Source organism: Lemur catta, chromosome 1 (assembly GCF_020740605.2).
Source record: "Lemur catta isolate mLemCat1 chromosome 1, mLemCat1.pri, whole genome shotgun sequence".
Taxonomy (NCBI): Eukaryota; Metazoa; Chordata; class Mammalia; order Primates; family Lemuridae; genus Lemur; species Lemur catta.
In genome coordinates this window covers 281,116,000-281,135,185 of record NC_059128.1, presented here as the reverse complement: position 1 = coordinate 281,135,185, position 19,186 = coordinate 281,116,000, and the positions used below count along the sequence as shown (strand labels likewise).

General features: G+C 45.1%; 1 protein-coding gene across 1 annotated transcript in view; it reads left to right on the top strand.

Annotated features, from left to right (window-relative positions):
* DSCAM (DS cell adhesion molecule) overlaps positions 1-19,186 on the top strand; it is a 718,109-nt gene that overhangs the window by 691,217 nt on the left and 7,706 nt on the right. Inside the window, exons 30-32 of the mRNA XM_045558333.1 lie at positions 2,285-2,434; positions 10,160-10,357; positions 11,768-12,070. Of these exons, the coding sequence (XP_045414289.1) occupies positions 2,285-2,434; positions 10,160-10,357; positions 11,768-12,070 (651 nt within the window). The remainder of the gene's footprint in view (positions 1-2,284; positions 2,435-10,159; positions 10,358-11,767; positions 12,071-19,186) is intronic.

The following is a 19,186-nucleotide window of genomic DNA, read 5'->3' as shown; positions in this document are numbered from 1 at the left end:
CTAAAGCCCGGGCTTCCCTCGCTGGATTCACGTGGGTTCAGGCACAGCAGCACTTAGAGATAGGTTGATCGAGTCCAACGTGCCCTCAGTTAACTGACTTGAGTTGAAGACTCACCACCCATGTTGTACGAGGAGCCACTACTTGCCCTAAAATGCATGAGATTTTATTAGTTTGCTCACATCAGGATAAGGCACCACGTTTTGCTTTTCAATACTTCTTCTTTTTTAGAGGTATACCTGGAACCTTTTATTGAACTCAGTAGATTGGGCAATAAAACTAAAATTTCCTTTGAAACATGAGTTCAAAAATCAAAATGCAATTCCTTTGACCGTGTGATTTTGTAAGCCAAGGCCTTATCTGTATTATTTAATTTAACCCTTTCAACCAACATATAAAAAGGTGCTATTTTGTAACTGAGATGTAGAAGTTATGTACTTTGTGGAGGTCACCATGTTTGCTAAATGCGCCTCATGAGATCTGTCCATCATTCTCCATAAGGCTGTTAAGATAGATACTCGGTGGATCCTGGGAGTGGCACATGGCCTGCAAGAGCTAGTCCTTGCTGGCTTAACACCAGAGAAAGCCTATCACTCACTTCTGTAGGCAGTAATGACCCTCGGCTACAGACACACCACAGTGCATGCAAGACCATCCATCACCAAGAGTGGTTTACCTCTTGGTGATGCCTGACAGCTGGTCGATGGCATTTTCTAATTATTAGGGAAGTCGAACTGCGGTGCTTTAAAACTCTCTGGGCTCTGACTACAAGAATCTAATATTAGAGGGACATTAATCTCAAGCCAGAATGAATGGTCAACCTCACGACCTGACAGGCACTGAAATTTCCCAATACAAGTGGGAAACCTAGCCCCGCAGATCAGCTAGTGTACTCTTAGAAGGGCTGCGTGCTAGAAACCGTGATGCATCCACATTATTGATGAAAGATGACTGTAGACAGGCAGCCTCTGGTGCCAGGTCCGTTCACTTGTAAGAAACTGTCTCTGTAAAAAGGCAAAACCCTCTCTGAGGGGCCGAGGGGCGGCTGAGGGGCTGGACCTCCAAGCCAAGCCCTGGGGCCCGTGGTGGTGCCGACCTGCTGTGCCCACGCGCTGGGATGCTCGCAGACATCTTGGCAGCCTTCCCTCTATTCCTCTGCCAGGAAATTTTGTTCTGACTTCAAAAGGCTTTCCTTTCCTGCCAGAGCTTGAGTAATTGGATTTTGTAGGGTTCATTCTGTTCAGAGCCTTTTTTGGGCACAGAAGCCTAGCTGTGCTGTTTACGACTTTCACATCTCTGCTGCGGTGTCGGGGCAGGCTGTGGCATGGTCCCGGCTGACTGACAAACTCATAGGACAGCATCCTAGGCTGCAGTCCTTGTAAATTTATGAAAAATCCATATACCCTAACCTAAGTTTCCCTTGGAGTACAAGAGCTCTTAAGAAAGTGTGAAAAGTGTCACCACAAAGTAATGAAAATCCCAAGGCAACCAAATAATGGTGTAGCTCAAGCAGCTGCTCCTTCTCCAAGCACCAGGATGCTCAGAACCCCACTAAACCCAGGCTCTTGCCTCTCCCACCTCCACGTGTCTCGCCAGTGGGACTCTGGATGTCTGACACGTGAGTCATTTTAGGGGAAGTCAATGAAGGGATAGTCCAGAGTGCTGAAAACTCACAAAAGGTGAGAAGACAAGGAATGTACCTCAAATCCTTTACCACAGAGGAATCGAGAAGCTTGGAAAATTGGATTTTCTGTTCTTTTTTTCTCCCTGCAAATGTTTGCCAAGTTCATAATGGAGCCCACCCCAGTGTAGAGCCCCACAGTGGTGCTGTCCCAGTGCTGCAAGCAGAGCGTCCCAGCAGCCAAAGGGACCAATTCTGACAGGCAGCCCCATCACCGGGTGGTGCTGGCCTTGCTGACAGTGTCTCAGATGAGCTTTTGACAAACACACGAGTCCAAAGCTCTATCGTGTGGGCAGCCGCAGCAGCAAGCTCCTCAAATCACTGCTTGCTTCGTGGAAAGCAACCACACCCAGAGCGGAGCGCCTTCTCCTCCTGGTCACCCTCCTTTCCCGCTCATGCTCCAAAAGTCAACCCTAAGTGTCAGCTTCTAACGCTCTAGAGTGATGCAGACACAGCACCTGAATCTGTGGTCATGTGTGTTGCTGTTGTGGAGGCCACTATCGTTGTTGTCATTGACAGTAGCACAAGTGCCTACGGAGGGAGAAGGCCAGGGAGTCACCGAAAGGGGATAACGTGTCTGGTTTCTGTGTCCTGCTGTCCTGCAGACGATCGCTCCACTGTCCTGTTAACGGACGCCGACTTCGGAGAGGCAGCGAAGCAGAAGTCCCTGACGGTCACCCACACGGTCCACTACCAGTCAGTGTCTCAGGCCACCGGGCCCTTAGTGGATGTTTCGGACGCTCGGCCGGGAACAAGTGAGTGGTCAACGACACTTAAAAAGTGGGGTGTTATCAATGCTGAAAACGTATTAACGCTCTGTCCCTATCAAATGAAAATGGGGGGCTTTCCAGACCTAGGCCTAGGAAACACATAGGTATAATAACATCTTTAACTGGGATAATGAGTTTTTATTGTTTGCCCTTAGCTATGTTAAAATTATGTTGGTTGAAGCCAATAACTACTATGAAAAGTCCTAGAACTTTCAGGTCAATTTATTTATTTGTTTTTTATTTAGGCGACATAGGAAAAGGGGAAGGTATTCAACATTAGTGTGTGTCTCTGATGTGCCAGTATTAGGATAGAAAGATGATGTCACACATGTTATCCTTGCAACAACCCTGTAAGATACATACTCATAAAACAGACATTATAGACCCTAGTTTACAGATGAGAAAACTGAGTCTCAGAGAAGTTAGATGAACAGCCCAAAAAGTACATATAATAAGTAGTGAAACCAAGATTCAGCTATGGATCTGTCTGTCCTCAAAGTTTATGATTTTCCCCCTGAACGCACTGTTTGAAGAATATTATAGTTCTGGCTAATGTGGAGATTATGTTGGATTTAGTTACTAATATTTGCATCTCTAATACATGGAAATTAATTACTGCAATGAAGTTAAATCCCCTAATATGTATTTAGAGCCTATTAATTAGTCTTGATTTTCATCATTGAAATTATTCCTAAATCTTTTTAAAGACTGAGAAATTGATGTCCCGATTATTATCATTTTGGAAGCTTTGATGTCTAGCTTTCAAACCTCTAATCAGCTTCTTTGCAAAAATTTACATTCTTAGAGTAGTGTGTTATCATTAGGAAAATAAATATTATGATGTTAAAAGCTATTCTTCATGAATTCTAACCTGTGATGTATTTGTGAAATGCAGTGAGCTTCCTGAAACTAACCGGCTGCTTACTAAATAACATTATAATATACAGGAAACAGTTTTAACAGGCATTGAAATTCATTTGAAAAATGTTTTTAAAATATGCTAAAGAAGCCTTTGACTTCTTCCTTCTGTCTAACCTTACCTCCTTCCTCTTTAATGACATTTGTACATTCTGAGGACCTGAGCGGGTCGTGTGAGAGAGTTAGCTTTGCGAAGGGGTGTGTATGAGAGGCTTGTTCTTAAAACATGATTCAAAGGCTTTGACATGCAGCCATTGGCTTCTCTCTTATGATCTGCCTGGCCTGGCTTCCCACTACTTCAGGGCACTGTTCCGATGGGTTTCTGAGCCACTTCTTGCCGTTAAATCAGGAAAGGGTTATATAGACTCTGAAGGGATTGCACTTCTAGACTGATGAATCCCTGGTGTCAACATTCTCTTGGCCCAGTCAGCATGGAGATTGTTGAAGAAAGTAACAGAAGAGGAGGAATAAGACAGAGATAGCAGGTCAGATGCCCCAGGGAGTATTTTCAACTTTTTGTGTGATTCAGATCATCCTGGCGCCTGTTTAAAACATCGGTTCCGGGGCTCCACCCTAGAGGTTCTGGCCTGGGAATCTGCATTGTAACAGACACCCTGGATGCTTCTGATGTTGGTTGTTTGGACCGTCATTGAGAAACACTTCCCCAAAGGTTGGAAATGTGTCCTGTGCAACACGGGAGGACGTGTGACACAGTGGTGCAGAATCCCTCCAGCACACCGGTTCTTTCTGCTAAAAAGCAACACGCATTTCCACTTCCCTGCCAGTGTTCAGCTAGCAGCAGAGAAATGCGCAGAGGCTAATCGTAAATAGTTAAGACGGGGAGAGGCAGCAAAATGAAAGCACCGGGAAACTTCCAGCTGCAGAATAATGAGAAGTTGGTTTCATGGCATTTAAAATATCAACAGAGACATGAATTTGAGTCAGAGCAGAGACTATAAACCAGTGGTTGGTGAGTGGCAGGCAGAATGCATGTGGGAGGGACAGGTATGTGTATCTCATGGCTGAAAAGTTGGAGGCGTGGCTGGGGAAGTCTAAGAACGCATTCATTCAGCATTCACAACTATTTATTAACATTTCACTTTACACCTATGGCTCAGTGCTCCATGATGGGGATATGTCATGAGTAAGATGCAGAAAGACATTCATTTCATTCCAGTGGGGGAAGGTAGCCGGTAAACAAAAGACTGAAGTATTTTTCATTTCTCAATAAGTACTAGACAAAAATAGAACAGAATGAAGTGATCAGCAGGGGTTTGGGAGTGGTGGGGCTGCTGCCTTGGATCTGAGTCGTTTGGGAAAGACGTCCATGGAGGAGAAGATGTGGACCAAGACCAGAGCCACAGCAGGAGCCAGCCTGCCAGGCAGAGGGGGCAGAAGGGAGAAGCTCCCAAGGTTCTCCAGCGTGTTGGGGGTGGAAGCGTCACTGGAATCCAGAGCGAGGCAGGGAAAGCGGGGAGGGCTGAGGCAGAGAACAGCTATTCTTGTCATGTAGGGCCTCAAAAGCCAGCATCCTGCAAGTACATTTCATTCTGGGAGGGATGGGATGCTCTCCCAGGGGTTTAGCCTGAGAATCAATCACACAGAAACACTACAGCTTATGGAGCAATGTTTCTTTCCTCTGTGATGAACTTCATTAAATAATGTTTACTAACATCAGGCACATCCACTCAAATTCATGCTTCAGTAACTGGCTCTCCCTTACCCCAAAAATGAGGTTATTCATTTAGCGTCTGCACAACCCTCTGTATTAGTAAAAATCTGCAGGATCATTCTTTCATTAAATGTTCCTCCAAAACCACAGTGCGAGGGACTGACAGCATTCCATTTTTTATTTAGAATTAGAAATGGTGGGGGACTGGCCCCACAGCAGCTGCTGGAGTCTGAAACCCATGAACTTTCTGAATCCCAGTTCCCTGCCCACTTCTGGTGCCCCAGAGCTTGTCACCTCTGTCCAGGTGTTAACACCTGTGTTAACTCAGTCCCAGGAGCAGGTTCTTCTCCCTGCAGTTTGTCATATTTGAAGAGATTCATTCATATCCTCTATTTTCTCAACTACAAAAGATGTTATTATTCTATCTTGTATGTTAGAACTGTTATCATTGCAGGAATTCTTTATTCTTAATAAGAGCATCTAAAATATGTTGTTTGTACACTAGAATGATTGCACTGTGGAAGTTATGTTTCTAAGCATTTATTAGTTTGCCAAAGGGTTGCAACAAATTCTTATGAGGATGGGAGAAATCACAACAATTTGCTGTTTGTCTGTGTCAATGTGTGAAAACACATCCCTTGGCTGTGTCTGCTGTGGTGTTTACTTCCCTGTCTGTCCTGCAGATTGTGGTCCCACTTGAAAACTGGCACTGTATTTATGTCCTTATCCCCAACACCAGCCACAGTGTCTGACACACAGTAGCCATTCAGTAAGTAAACATTGATCAACTAGCAAATTCTGAGAGCTGAGCAGTGGGAATAGAAAAGGAAGGATGTGGAGTAGCTTAAACAGGACTTGGGCAATCACTTTTATTCCCCTCTGTCTGTTCTCCATCTTCTGAGATACCTGGTCATCTGGGTGGACATGTGTCTCCCCCCGTGAGAGGTGTCTCTTTTAACGTGCATGTCATCTGTGCTGGCACACTCTGCAGAGGCTTCCCCGCAAGACCACTACCTAGGAGGGCTTAAGTCAACTTTTCTACTTGCAAAAGGTTTGAAGACCTTATACGAAGTAATAAGTACTAGTCTTGACTTTTTTTTGGTCATATTTACCTGGAAGTCATTTATTCATTCATTCATTCATCCATGCCGAGAGCATTTACCAAGCACTCATGATATATATAGCACTGAGCTGGGAAAGGAATAGGACATAGTTCCCGCTCTTAATACCTCCACTATTCAGCTCCTTTCTGCATCACAAACATTCTCTAGCATCTTATTTTATGATTTTTAATGGGTGTTTGTTTGTTAAACCCTCTAAATTGAATCTTCAGTCATCCTGAGCAACCCACTAAATCTCCTGTCTCCTTTATCCCAGTAAGTTCAGGTTGTGCTCTGTCCCTGGCCCAGTGTTTGCTGTGCAGGAGCCATGGGCAAGGTGAACCACGGTTTATTGAGCCCTGCCACCGTGGCCGGTGCTGTAGCAAGTTAATCTCACTGAACTCACACAACAGCTCTAAGGGTGGGTGGTGCCGCCACTCAGTCTCACAGAGGAGGAAATTAGGCACATCCAATGAGGTCACTTGGCCAGTTATACAGCCAGTGAGTAGAGAAACGGACCACAAGCCCAGGCAAGCTGGTGCCAAATCTCTGACCCTCAGCCACTCTGCGGTACCAGTAAGTAGAGAGGATACTATGTAAAGGATGACATATCCTTTAGATATGGCTAAAGATCAACTAAAGATTACACTTCACATGTATGCACATTAAGTAACAGGAGCTTACAACACAGATTAAAACTTTATTGTTGAGACTTTGAAAAATACTATACTACTATCATCGAGAAAGGTACTGGAGATAGTACCAGGGGGAAATACCTGGTGTGGACGAGGTGCGTCCAGCTGTCCGGTGTGTAATAAGCTCTTGGTAAATATTTGTTAGTTAAATGAGGGAATGTTCAGGCCTGCCAGTTTCATCCTTTCTATGGGACAACTGGTGAACTCATTATGTAAAGCTGAGGCCTCAGCATCTACAAGATCTGGAAACCAATAGCAGGGGATGAAAGCAGATTAATACTGTGATCACAGCACACATGACATGTTTTGTAACCCTATTATCCACAAAATCCTCTCTTATCCCAAATTCAGGATAATTAAAATAATTTGATTCAGTGAGCAGAAGCTTAATTCGGGTCCAGACCCCATGTTGAAAGGCCAAGGACTATTTATATCACTTACCCTCTAACTTAGCAGCCGTTTAGCAAGCATGATGCTTAATCACCAGGTTTTATTTATGTTAGAATGTTGAGGAGCCTAACAAAATCCTTTCCATGCACGGGCAGTAAATCCCAGCATTTATTTGCTTAGGAGATGAGCTAGTGAGTTACACAAAGGAACCTACCCAGGGGAATCCAAGTAAAAATTTTATTTTAGCTGCTATCTCAGAAACTATGATACAGCAGAGTTCAGTTCAGGTACAAAGCAATGGCTCCAAAAACCTGATTATTAAAGAAATGTGTCAAGTACCCCGGTATTCTACATATTGAGACACTTTTGACTCTAGGATGCTTGTTCAGTGCAGAACAGACCTGCAGGCTGTGGTTCAAGGAAATAATATCATGACCTATATTTTCAACATTATCAGGCCACTGGCAAAACTGTCCTCATCTAGGAAAAAAGAGATAATGAGTAAAATTAACTTGAAAAGAGTTCTGGCTTTGAATAGAGACTGACACGTGCCATTTTCCCAGGGAATTTTCCAAATAGGGTGATCACAACTAGGAAAGGGACTGAGGGAGTGAAGATTTCTGCCCCACCAAGGGGGTGAGCTCAAGGAGAGGAAACACGGGTGAGGGTTTGGGGTGTTCGAGGAAATAATTGTATCCTTGAAGCATGACTATCAAACCCCCTTGCCCCCCAAGTATCCATGCCAGAGGTAAACTTGCTCAAAATGATCTACAGTTGTAGTTGCAAGAAACTTAAAGAAGAGTAAAAATGAGAACCCTGGAAACTTATGTAAGGGGGTGGGTAATTTCCTGGAAAAGATTCATTAGCATTTAAATAACAAGCTCCACTTATGAAGTGGATAGTGCCTGGAAGACATTTAGCCTCCTACCCAGAATATTGTCTTCTTATCTCTTTGAGGCCCTCTCTCCTAGCATTTCAGTGAAGAAACACCGTTATCATTCACACCTTGTTGTCTAGAGAGCTCCAGCATAACTCATTTACATTCTAATTGAGGCACAAAAAATATTCCAATAAAGTCTTCTGTGGAATTTTGCAAATAAGGGATGAAATGTGTTTTAAAATCAATGCCCCAGAGAATATACACTGATACCAAGTATTTTGATGATCCAGGAAATCTTAAAATATACCTATTTGACTGTCATCTTAGCATTCCTCTCCAGCATCATAGAATGATAGATGAGGTTCAAAGAACAATAACTAAAAACTTGCAAGGAAGAAAATCTTCTATTTAAAAAGAAAGCCATTTCGCCACTTTTCAGTGTCAGCCTCTCGTGTCCTGACATGGAATTATAAACAAGCTGTTGTCATTCAGACACTGCAGTAGAAACCTCAGATGCCCAGGATGAAGCCAGGTGTGAAGTAACAGGCACTCTCTGGACTGGAAGGCAGAAGGGGTGGGTTTTCTTTTTTATCATGTAATAGCTGCGCCACTTCTCTGTATGCCAGGGATTACTGCAGGCTCTGTGGGTGGATCCAGAGAGGAATACCACTGGCCCTGCCCTGGGGAGACTTCCAGGCCCATGAGAGCACGTACATAAGTCAGTGCAAGCATGTCACAGGCCAGCCCTCTTGGTTTGACTCCTTTGCAACTTCATGACAGCTGAGCAGCAAATACACTGCTGTATTTAGAAGTGGCCAGACCATTTTGAAAGAGAACTGCATAAAATTCCCCTCTGAGAAGCAGAGAATTCAAAGGTGGGAAAGACCCATCCAGTATTTTATGTCACTTTCAGGATGAAGCCTCAGAAAAGTCATTCCGGGTAATGGAACCTCTCACCTTCTCCACAGAATTCCAGAACAGGCAATGTGGAGGCCTACTCTGCTGGTAGAATATCCTTCTTCTTCACTCACCGAAGTGTTGAGCCAAGAACTTGGTCCACTGCGTGGCCTTGCTTCCTTTGTCTCAGATCTAGAGAAAGTAAAAGTCATCTGGTACCAGCTTAACCCTTTATTCTCCATATTAAATAATTCATAATGTCTTTGTTGCAGTTCAGACAATTCCATTGAAGAGATGTGCTACCATATGCAGAGCGATTAGACAGTTTCAGACAAAGGGGTTTGGTCCCTCTGCTCTGGCAACTTTCAATTTAGGAAATACAACAGTCATAATTGAAACAATGAGTAAACATAAGGCAACAGTAACACAGGAGACACACATATTAGTTTCCTAGAGCTGCTGTAACAAAGTATCACAAGCTGAGTGGCTTCACAGAACAGAAATTTATTTGCTTGCAACTGTAACACTTCTGTCTCTGCCTCCACCGCCCTGCAGTTCTCTGCCTCCCCCACCCCGAGCCCATCTCCTCTTCTTATAAGGACGCCAGTCCTATCAGATGAAGGGCCCACCCTATTCCTGTATGACCTCATCTTAACTAATTACATCGACAATGACCCTATTTCCAAATAAGATCGCATCCTGAGCTACTGGGGGTTAGGACATGAAATATCTTTTGAGGGAACATGATCATTCATAAGCACGCTTCAAGGAAGAAGAACTTTGGAAAGAAAGCCATGTTAGGACACACGACAGAGCTCCCTTGTTTTACAGCAGATGGTCATTCCCAGAAAGTTCAAATGATGTCTATGGCGTGACAAAACTATTAAGCGCCAAGAGCAAGGCTCAAATCTATAATTTCTGAATCCAAATATAGTGTTCTTTCTCCTACAGCATGGTTTATATACATAAGTACCAGGTGAAGGTTTTCGGGACATAGGCAGAGGGAAAGCATACTCCATGCGGGAAAAGTCAGGGTCAGCTTCGCGGGGGCTGGGGCGGGTGGGAAGGGCTGGGTGGGCAGAGCCGCCCTCAATGCTCACTCCCGCTGGCCACGCTGCTCTGGAGACAAAGACAGACGTGATTCTTGGCCCTCCGCAGATCCCACCACCAGGAGGAACGCAAAGGCGGGGCCCACAGCGAGAAACCGCTATGCCAGCCAGTGGACGCTCAACAGACCCCACCCCACCATCTCCACACACACGCTCACCACAGACTGGAGGCTGCCCACGCCCAGGGCTGCGGGGTCGGTAGACAAGGAGAGCGACAGCTACAGCGTCAGCCCCTCGCAAGACACAGGTATGACCCTGCACGCTTCCGTCTCGGTCCCTCGGGATATGGCTCCTTGGAGGAGGGGAGAAAGGGCTTCCTTTCCTCCACTTATTCTCTTTGAGACGTCACTTTCAAATTGTTAATCTGTTTAGCTAACAGTTACCAACACAACCGTATAGTCTTTGCTTCATACAGGGCCTGGTGAATTCTGCAAACCCAAACCAAAACGTTTATGTATTCTGCAGGTGTCCTGAACCGCAGCGCCAGGCTGCTGTCTCTCCTCTCGCTTCCTACCCTGCTGGGAGAAATAGAGACAGTTTTAAATTTTCACCCACACGATTGCAATAATTGCTGATTACACTGTGAGGGCGTCTGACCCACCACCCTCTCCAGGATTAAGACACTGCACTTGCAGTGACATGACGAGGTCACAGACCCTCTATAGGGAACACAGGCTGATCCGTTTGACAATTAAACAGGGGTTGATTATAAGGTAAGTCTTCTAGTCTATGCCATCAACCACCTCGATTTCACTTCAGAGAGAAGACAGGGCCTAAGAATAGCACCGGGTTGCCAAACCCCGCCCCCCCTTAAATTTTGAAAAGAAATTATATCTGAACCTAATAGCTGTAGGAAATTTTAATACTCATTTTTCTTTTGTTCTTGATGATATACTTCAAAAACAGTGTTCCAAAGGTGGAGCGTTGGCCTATGAATTTATTTTTATGGCTGTTATTTCTCTGAGCAGAGTCTCAGAGTTCCATAGAGGTGATTTCAAAACTTTTTAGTGGCTTTAAAATGCAGAGATCTCTCTGGCCAAGATGATGTGGCCCAGTTCAAAGGCACAAATTGGCACCGGTTTTTGTCCTGGCTGTTTCCTAGTCCCCATAAAGGGTGGCAACAGCAAAGGGTGAGTCCCAGGGATCAAAGACCATTCTGCCCAGTGGCCGAGTTCCATGCCAAGTCACATCTTCACTTCTAGGCATCATCGCTTCTTCCTTCCCAAGCCAAGCCCCGAGGAGCTGAACTGCAGAGCCCAAATCATTCATGCCAATTACAGAGTCTCCATGGCACAGATTGATTTGCAAGTCAGCACAGGGAGGGCGGCTGCAGTTCATTTACATTGCATCCCCAACTGGTTCCACTAAAAGCAGAATTTTTTAAGGAAGATGCATTACTTATTTATGGAAATGTCCCAGGCTGGGGACATCTGACTCCAGTGAGTCAGTTGAAACAGACTCCCTGAGCTGAATTTGCTGAGGCTTATGAAGCTGACCTCAGAGTGGCAGGGGCAGAGCCCTCTAACGAAAAGCCGGAACTCCTGCCAGATCCCACGGTGATCTGGAAGAAATAGCCACAAGCCAGTAAGGGTCATTGAGTTGGTTCAATTTTGTGATGATGACTCATCCACCCTAATTTTTCTTTTTCCTGGTGTAGATCGAGCAAGGAGCAGCATGGTCTCCACAGAAAGTGCCTCCTCCACCTACGAAGAACTGGCCAGGGCTTACGAACACGCCAAGATGGAAGAACAACTGAGGCACGCCAAGTTCACCATCACAGAGTGCTTCATCTCAGACACGTCATCCGAACAGTTGACGGCAGGGACAAACGAGTACACAGACAGTCTGACCTCCAGCACCCCTTCAGAATCGGGGATCTGCAGGTTCACTGCATCTCCCCCCAAACCTCAGGATGGAGGACGAGTGATGAACATGGCAGTTCCAAAGGCACATCGGCCAGGTGAGAGACAGTGTAGGGACTGTCCTGTGGGGAACTGCATCTTCCTCATTCACACCTGTGTGCTACGAAAGCCCTTCTCAGTGTTCAGACCGAGTGGATGTTCGGGTTATTGATTGCTACATAACAAACCTTCCAAAAGTGTGTTGGCTTAAAACAACAGCAATCACTCATTTTGTTTATGAATCTGAAATCTGGTCAGGGCCCAGTGAGGACAGCAAGCTGGGGAGGCTCAGTCAGGGAAGCGGCTCACTGACCTGGCTGTGTCCTCCCTGTGCCAGCCCCCCACAAGGTGGCTTGAGCTTCCTCATAGCATGGTGGCTTGGTCCTAACAGCAAGTACCCCAAGACACAGTCTGCGGAAATTGGCAGTTTCTTCAGTTTGGCTCTGAAATGACACAGCGTCATTTCTGCCATATTCTGTTGCATAAGCAGTCACGGAGCCCAGGGAGCCCAGAATCAAGAGAAGGAGACACCCCTGCTGATGAGTGTCAAAAATGTGCAGGTTGTATTTTAAAGTTGCTGCGATGAGGGCTTTTGAAAGGAGAGAGGTCTTCCCGGTAGCCAGTGTTTCGAACTTGGCCGCATGAAGGTCAGTCATGGGCTAATGTTAGGTCAGCTGGTAGTTCGTTCTTCAACTTGAGCACAGCTGCAAACTCTAAGGTCTGCAGGGCCTGGCAGGTAATGGAAATGAGTGAAGAGTTCGGGAAGCAGGGTCACAGTGGCGGTGGAGACATGGCCATTGCAGAGGCCATGGGTGTCTAAAGGAAAAGGTTCCAGAAGGCTCTGCCAGTTAATCTCAACTTGAAATGACGGGCCTAGGATGGGTCAGTGTTTTAAGAGAAGCCGGCAACTTTTGTTGTATATGAAAACTCAAGTTCTTAAGTGTTGGCTGGGGTATTTGGAAACCTTTATACAGGGCAAATAAAACACATCTTCAGAGTGAATCCAACACCTGGTGGTCAGTTGGAGTTCCCACTGGAGTAATCACTTTTCCTTTTCCACCCTGAAATAGCTGCCTGTAGACTTTTCTTCATGGACTGACCTATCCAATCTTGTTGAATTCAGTTTTATTTCTCATTTTATCCATTTTCTGAACTATTGTGTTGGTTCCATTTCAAAAATTTATCTTCATTTTTGAATTACAGTGATTCCCTTGGGTTTTTATGGCATAAGGCCCAGCTGAAATGAGCCTTATAAATGCATGAAAATATATAAAATAAGAATTGTCTGTCCAGCAAGTAATCTTCCAAACTGACTCAAGATTCAGGCCAGCTTACAATAAAGCATGACGGCTTCATTTATTCTCCTTCTGTCTACCCCCTTAGGGCAAAAGACAGGACGAGCTGTTATTTATGGGTGTTTTTACAATATTTCAAGGTTTTTGGTGGAATTGGCATTGATTTGCAAGGCAAATGCAGAAAAACCCAGGATAATTGCTGTGGTTTTCTGTGGCTGTTCAGCCTGAAGGTGAAGAGGACGGGAGAGGAGAAAATGAGCCTGGGGCATGTTGTTTAGCCTTGCTTGGCTTCATTGCTGCATCTGTAAAATGGGCATGACATTGGTGCCTACTACTGGGGTGTGTAAGACACAGGTGGCATAGTGCATGTGAAGCGGCTGCAGAGACAGTGCCCGGCCATGTGAGTCGTTTCTGTTGTTGCCTCCTGGAGGCGGTTGTTGGAATCCATGGGGAATCCAGGTGTGCTGCCACCCCTCCCCCAACTGCCTGCTTTCATTTTCCTCCAGTGGCCTTGGAAGTCCCGGAAGGCACCTACCTCATTCTCATGTCACCCAGTTTAGTGCTTTGTGCTTCCTCCTAAGACGACATGGTCACCATTTCCCCTTCGTGTGTGATTTAGAGCATAAATGAGCTTCTAGGTTGAGTGACCATCCTCTTTGTGCCGGCCTTTAAATACTTAAAGGTTTGGAGCTTCTTTCTGATGGCATGTTGTTCATATGGCTGGATTGACACTTTTTAAAAAGTTGGACTTTGTTCCTGGCATTGTTGCCTGGATCCATTTGAACAACTGAAAGATCACAGCTAAGTTACTATTGCCTTAATATACTATTTAGAGTAAAATGATTTTTAAATTATAGATATGAATAATTTCTTAAATCAATATGAGTTCTAATATCTACAAACTTTGTTTCATCTACCCTAGATGACCATATCATTATGGAACATTTGATAAACTTTAGAGCTGCGGTCCCCACCCCCCAGGCTGGGGACAAGTGCTGTTAGTACTGTCAGGAGCCAGGCCACACAGCAGGAGGTCAGCAGCAGGCAGTGAGTGAAGCTTCACCTGTATTTGCAGCCGCTCCCCATCGCTGACATCACCGCATAAGCTCCACCTCCTGTCCAGATCAGCGGCAGCATTAGCTTCTCATGGGAGCTCGAACCCTACTATAACTGCATGGGAGGGATCTAGGTTGCTCGCTCCTTATGAGAATCTAATGCCTGATGATCTGAGGTGGAGCTGAGGCGGTGATGCTAGTGCTGGGGAGTGGCTGCAAATACAGATTATCATTAGCAGAGAGGTTTGACTGCACAATAAATGTGATGTGCTTGAATCATACTGAAACCATCCCCCTACCCTAACCCTGGTCTATTGAAAAATTGTCTTCCATGAAACCCGTCCCTGGTGCCAAAAAGGTTGGGGACCAATGCTTTAGAAAAATATTTCAGCCTTTGAAAGCCTTTCTGTTGCTCCTTTATAATGCAACTTAATTCAACATTGGGCACAAAACACAAGGTTGCAATTTATTATCCTGCTGACTAGAGGCTGTGTCAAAATTAGCAGCTTCTTGAGCTTTGCTTTTGAAATTTTTAAATTTATTTATTCATTCATTTATTTATTTTAGAGACAGAGTCTCTCTCTGTCACCCAGACTGCCTAGCTAATTTTTTTTTTTTTTTTTTTTTTTGTAGAGATAGGTTCTCACTATGTTGCTCAGGCTGGTTTAGAACTCCTCGGCCTCCCAAATCACACCTGGGATTACAGGTGTGAGCCACACATCCAGCCCTGTGCTTTTAAATCACATTCTCTACCTGTGCACCCTCTTGGTTCTACATAGTCTCAGTCACTATCTGTTTCTGTTCACAGTTTTCAGAATCTCTGGATCCCTCTGTACTCACTATTAGCTCTTCTTCTTTTGGTTGACTCTTTTTTTCTCTTACCTGTTTTTCTTTTTTCTATCTTTAGAACCAGTAGTCACAGTCCCAAACTTTTAAATTCTCTACAAATCAGGACCGAGTTACATGAACTTGGCCAGATTGTGGCTCCAGGAAAACAGAAAACATGCCTTACTCATCTGCATATGTCTTTCCCAGGGCCTAGCAATTACCTGGTAGTCACATAGTTAGTGTTCAAGAGATATTTTTAAATGATTTAATAGTATTTATATATATATTTATATGTATATATATATATATATGTATATATATGCAGCACTGTGTCTGGTACATAGTAGGTGCTTTATAAACATGATTGAATGAATGAATATATTATGGTTGTGATAATCACAAGACTAACCAATTGGTTATAATATTTCAGTTATTAGAAATGATTAGTCAAATACAAGAGAACATTTAAGTCTGCTCCATTTTCAGCTTTCAGTGATTTATTTTCAGTTCTTGCCCTTTACAAATCAAAAGGAAATCTCGTCAACAGATAAAGGGGTGCTCCTCTGTGAATGGTGGATGGCTATACACAAGGCAGACATCAGAATCTAGCTTTGAACTTGCTGCATTTTTAGAACTTGTACATAACATAAAATGCTAATCATGTGACCATCTTGTCTTCAATAAGCAATGACCATTCCATCTTTAAAAACAGAAAACAAGCAAAAATAAACAAAACTCTCTGTTCCTCTAAAAAATAACTGGAAAGCTTAACAGCTTTTCTTCCTCTGGGTCAAGGGAGCTTCCAATATCCATTCTTGGTTTCGGGTAGCGTTTTGAGCCAGTTTCTAACACTCTTGGATTACAGCTTCTTCTTTATTCATGATGTTTATCCTTGGTAATCAAGATGCCATTGCATCTCTTAAAGCTTCAAATATGCACCCCAGTGCAGCCTGGCCCGCAAGCAGTGGGGCACGTGTCAGCCCCTTTGGAGCTCTGCACTTGTGCTCTCTGGGGCCCAGCCTTAAAGTTATGCAGCTCAGCCCCTCCCTAGACTAACGCACTTGAGGTTTTCCAGGCAGAAATGCTTACTCACTGCTTCATGCCAACTTGTTGATTCACTGAATAACCAGTTATTTGAAGCAGTTATTGGATTTTAATTTTAGGATCCATTCATCTTGTACATCACTCTCTCCTGAGTGTGTGTGTTTAATAAATGAGGATGGAGAATGAGAGGTGGGCTCCAGAAATCAGAGAGGCCAAGAGCCCTTATCTGCAGGACCCCTTACCTGCAGGAGCCCTTCCCTGAAGGAGAGCTTACCTCTCTACAGGTCGGTGCTGTCCTGGCTAATGTTGGCCTCCTTGTTCTCAGTGGCTCTTGAATCAAAATTAGACTCTAGACATCTTCAGTGCTAAATAACCACAACTTCACGTATCTGAATCTCTCTCACCACCTGAGGACTCGAGATCTGCTCCCAGCAGGAACATTGGCTCAGACTGCTGCTCCCAACTCAAAGCTTCACACATCATTTCTCTCGAGCAATCGTGTCTCCTCCTCCTCCTTCTCCTTTGGGTCAGGCAGCTGGGGCCCAAGCCTTGAGGCTGGCATCCTCTTCCTCTCTTGCACATCACTAACATTCCATTTTGAAATTTCTATCATGAGTGTTATTCTAAGGGCTGTGGAAGGGGCCTCCTTTCCAATGCAAGTGTCTTTGATGCCTACACATATGCACATGGGCACACACATACACAAGTACACATGCATGGGCATATGTGCACACACGTGCACATGTTCATGGGCACATAAGCACACACCTGCATGGGTGCACACACGTTTACACTGCATGGGTCTGTGCTCTGCCCTTCCAGAGAGAGCCCTGCTCCTTCCTTCCCAACCTCCCTGCTTCCCTGTCTTCCTCTGGCAGACATTTGTTGAGTGGCCCCCCCGAACAACTGGCCCTGCTTTAGGAGCTGGGGGTGCAGCGATAGACAAGACCCACAGAGACCCCACCTCGAAGGAGCTCACATTGCTGGAAAGGAGACAGACACTAAGCAAGCAAACAAGGAGTATAGTTTCAGATCATGCTCAGCGCTGGGAAGGGAACTAAATCAAGGAAGGGGATAAAATCCAGGGGGGGTATTTTGGAAAGGATGGCCAAGGAAGGCCTGTGAGAGGCAAAGGGACACAAAGGATGTGATGACACAATAGGTAAATCTTGAGAAGGTCCAAGAAATCAAGAAATAATACAATGCTCAGCTCATGGAAGGCAGCACACCACGCCCCCCCCCACACACACACACACACATAGCCCAGTGAGATGTCGTGACAAACCAAAGCAACATGAAGGTCCAGGGAATACGCAAAAAGGTAAGAAGAAGACAGCAAAGACCATCACCGTCCGACGAGGTCCTGTATGGACACTGCCAGCACCAAGTTCCAACGCATCCTGTTTGCCACGCAAGGAAAAAACGAGCCATCGCCTCAACTGATAGAGCCAACCCTGTCACATGTAGCCCCCGCCCCATGGCTTCCCACTGATCTCAGGCTAGAGACCTCCAGGACTCGGGGGATCAGTCCTGTCTCCCCAACAGCCTTGGCCCCTGGTTTCCAGCCTCCATCCCTCTGGCCTCCCACAGCCCCACAAATGCACATTTCCTCTCTCCGGCATCCTCTCAGCTCCAGCCTAACACAGCTCCTTCCTTGGGATGATTACAGGGCTGTTGAGACGGGTCTGCCAGCGTCATGCCAGAGCAGGGACCAGCCCCCAGCCAGGGTTCTGCTTGGGGTGGCCCCCAATGTGTGTTTCTTCAGGGGTCTCATGTGGGACCTGCATCTGTCTTTGAACCTAATGGATCCTTCCCCAGCAGGTGCTCCAAAATCCCTGCTAACGAGTTCTAAGCTTGTCTAAAATCCAGGAAGATTTTTCTAACCCTGCTTTTATTCAGAACTACTTTCTTTCAGAAGACTCGTGAGCTGCAACAAACTCAAAGCCCTACTTTCATACCTCGGTGCGGTTTTTAAAGTTCACCAGCAAGTAGGAGGATCACAATATTGATGAGCTCTTAAAAATACATGAAGCCTCCTAAGTACAAGCCAAGAATGGTAACAGCATCCGTGTACATGGACCTCTGATATCCATCTCACATTATTTATTGAGAGTTTTTCCTGGTTGCTGTTTGGGAGTGAAGATTCATTTACCAAGAGGGATTCATTTACTAGTTTTCATTACCATGCTGCGACATTAATATTAAACTAAAGCGTCTGCCTCTGGTATGGACGGACGCCACGCTCACCTTTGAGCTCTTTGACATTGCAGCATTGTTGCAAGTCGGATCTCTCTGGTTTTCACTGAAATTGCTAGAACTCAAGAACTCTTCCTTTGCTTCTAACTTTTGCATCAATATCCAGCTCCATCCAAGCATAGATGTCAAACCTTGTTAGAAACTGATGAAAGTTCTTTTTTATGTGTTCCCGGAGGAGATTCAAGCCCCTAAGGACTGTGATTCGCTTTCACTCCACACGAACTTGGGAAAACAGATGCTCGTGTTCACAGATTCTGACTAGCAAAGTATTGTTCAGGAGGAGGAAGACAGGTATTGCAAAGTGCCTGGGAATAGTGGGCCCCCACAAATGCATTCATGTGTTCCACATTTGTCCCCAAATGTCCAATGTAGATGTACTTACCCAGTTTTCATAGGTGAGATAGCTCAGAGCATAAGAACGACCCTTTTAGCCTTAAAGGTGTCCTTACAAAGTATCTCTCCCCTTTCATCTGGGATGAGACGAGGGCATGAAGGCTCCGAGGGTCACAGCACCGTCCGGAGGCAGAGGCAGGATTTCAGCGCAGAGTTCTCTGACTAGTGCTCTTCCCATCGTGATCAGCTCCCACCTCATCAGGTGCAGAAGGAGAAAGACTTTGGGTTTTGTCTTCTGACCACCGTTCTTATTTTCTTCTGATCACCGTTCTTATTTCACCATCCCTTATTTTCTTCCAAAATC